General features: G+C 39.1%; 1 protein-coding gene across 1 annotated transcript in view; it reads right to left on the bottom strand.

The window, feature by feature from the left end:
* The window catches only part of LOC107688496 (TRAF2 and NCK-interacting protein kinase-like), a 125,101-nt gene that overhangs the window by 30,695 nt on the left and 91,644 nt on the right, over positions 1-2,762 (bottom strand). The window contains exons 8-9 of the mRNA XM_016486182.1: positions 2,403-2,457; positions 304-382 (exon numbers count right to left, since the gene is read on the bottom strand). Coding sequence (XP_016341668.1) covers positions 304-382; positions 2,403-2,457 — 134 coding nt within the window. The remainder of the gene's footprint in view (positions 1-303; positions 383-2,402; positions 2,458-2,762) is intronic.

Here is a 2,762-nt window from a genome sequence, read left to right as displayed (position 1 = left end):
CTGGCAAGAGCGAGTTTGTTTACAAGTTTAGGAATCATGTACATATCAGTTGCTGTTAACAAATAAAAACCTGTATGTCTAGCGTGACAAGCAACCTTTCTCAAGGTGTTTGCACTCAAATGGGCTGACATACCAAATGAAGATCACATGTGACAGATGAAGTGAACAGTGAATAAGTGTTCAGGAATTTCTGATTAAAAGTAGATGGGACAGAGTGCTTGGGAGATCTTGTTTGGTCTCGCAGAAGCTCCGGACTGGGGGTCTGTCTTTGTGACCTTTGCGAACAAAGAGAGGGGCACTCACCACTTCTTGGACTTGAGCCTGGGAGCCGGGTTTCTAGGGATCAGAAACAGGGCTCTCATTGGGTGCATATCACAAAGGGCTGTGGGGAGAGAGAGGAGAATGTTAACACTGGATGTGTTGTGCTGTCCAAAACTGTCCAGCAGATCTCAGCCTAGCTTTTAGAAACCGACAGGACAAATTATCCATTAGAGTTTATGTGCCAAAACATAAAATCAGATTGCATATTTCTGTTTATTATCTCTTGAATGCTTCATTCCGATTGGACAGTGATCAGGACCATGACAAGAAGCAATATATTTATGGCTTATATATTAATATCCTTTACATACAATAAAGACCTGCTCTTGTCAGAAAGTACTTTTATTATGTATTGCACTCACAATGACACCCATTCAAAATGTGCACAGAAAGCTGGCTACTAAAGGCTTTATTCACACTGCAGTTAAACATGGATCAAATTGGATTTTCCCCCTCACATGTGACACCAATCGTGTGCTTGATTTACCCTTGGGGTGAAAAACGCAAAGCAAAGCAAAGCAAAACAAAGCAAAGCAAAGCACAAACCGAAACAAAACAACCCAAAACAAAACACAAAGCACAAAACAAAACACAAAATAAATAAAAACAACAAAAAAACAATACAATTAAATAAATAAAACAAAATAAAAATAAAAACCATTTATACATTTCCAAAACCATTTAAACTATACTGATATACATTAGCACTCAAATAATGAGACACTTGTTTTGAACAGTGACAACGGACGTCACAATGCAAATTCTAATGCTTAAATTGAGTGCATAAATTCATATTAAATTATATGATGGTATCTGCTGAAGATGTTTCGTGTGACGAATATTCCAGGGTGGGGTGTTTTACACATCTAGGTCAGTTTCGCAGCATTGCCTGTTTAGACAAGTGCATGATATGAGCCATATTTAAAAGTCGTGTGAATACTGTCAAAGCGTGTAGTCCTGGTAATATATTCTGTAAGTATTTTCTTGAACTGACACTAAAAATACTTCTATTTCTCAAATGCGCTGCATTAGTTTTCAGCATGCCTCAATATAAAACCGCTCACGAACAATATCAAGCATCAACAAGAGGTTAAAAACTCAATTTTCAACATGTTTGTGAAGTCCAACAGCTCGCTTTCAACAAATCAACCAAATATGAAGCTAATAGCAACCCTGGAACAGGATTGTGTGGCTTGAATAGACACAGATGGCAAGTATCAGACTACATGGGCAGGTGCGAGCGAGTTCCCAGCACAGAATGGTTGCTGTTTGAGGGTACAATGTCTTTCAGCCTGGCAGCAGGGATGGCAAGCTCATTCCAAACTAGAGGACGGTCGAGCTTTGACCAGCAATGTCACTTTTGGACACAGATCTGTTGCTACATACCAAGGGCCAATATGCCAGTGCCAACAAAAATACATGTACAAACACACACACATTTCCATTTGCTGTCAGCAGTCACAGCGGTGAGTCATCTCTCCAATGGACTAAAAAAAAAAAAAAAAAAAGTCAGATTTGTCCTCAAGTGCACTGCACAGCAGCTTTCTGTCCCCTGGCCAAAGCAGTACCACCCTGCCAGGGCACCTTCCTACAGGATTATTCCCCTCTCCAGCCAGGACAAGATCACTACAGTCTGCCTGCCCTTTTGCCTATCCGTCACTGCTCAGCCATCTGTGAGACAACCTTCCACTGAGAGCGGCTAATGCGGCTTGTCCAGACTCTGACCACGGTCTTATATATCTAACAGATGCAAGGAAGAGGTCTGTGACATTCACATATGTTTCAGCCAATGTCATAATGCGACGCAACTTAACATACGGCAACTTTTTATATGCGTTGGCTTGCATCCATCAAGTTTCAAAATGAAGGTACATTTATTTGCAAAATATTTAATTCAGTGTAGGCACTGCTTCAGGGTTATTTAACAATTTTTTTTGTTAAACTTCCACAAAGTGAGGATTCTGCTTTGATGACCTTGAAAAATTAAGTAGCCCTGTCCTGATGTAACTTTGGATGGTGTATACCTTTTCTATGAAAACATAAATCCCAATATACACAAAGCAGTGAACCATTTTACTCACGTGGGGCTCCTTCGGCCATCTCAATGGCTGTGATTCCCAACGACCACAGGTCACTCTGAAACACAAGAGAGGAAACTTCACATGAGATGGTACACAAAAACTTAAGACATCATTGACAAGTTTAGAAATATTAGATAAACTATTACCGAACATAAAATTAACCTAGTAAAAAAAAGTTTGTATGCCCCTTAAAATGGTGTAAAATTGGTCTGTACCATCTAAGAGGTCTTGATCTTCTTGAATGTAAATTACCAACAGATTTTCAAACAAGAAATGTCATTTTTAAAATTATTTGTAAAAAAATCTTTTTTTTTTGTTAATTCAGAATTTAGGGGGGGGGGGGGCAAACAAAAAAAAATT

This window comes from Sinocyclocheilus anshuiensis, unplaced genomic scaffold (genome assembly GCF_001515605.1).
Source record: "Sinocyclocheilus anshuiensis isolate Anshui unplaced genomic scaffold, SAMN03320099.WGS_v1.1 scaffold329, whole genome shotgun sequence".
Taxonomy (NCBI): domain Eukaryota; kingdom Metazoa; phylum Chordata; class Actinopteri; order Cypriniformes; family Cyprinidae; genus Sinocyclocheilus; species Sinocyclocheilus anshuiensis.
This window is presented reverse-complemented; position numbering and strand designations above follow the sequence as displayed.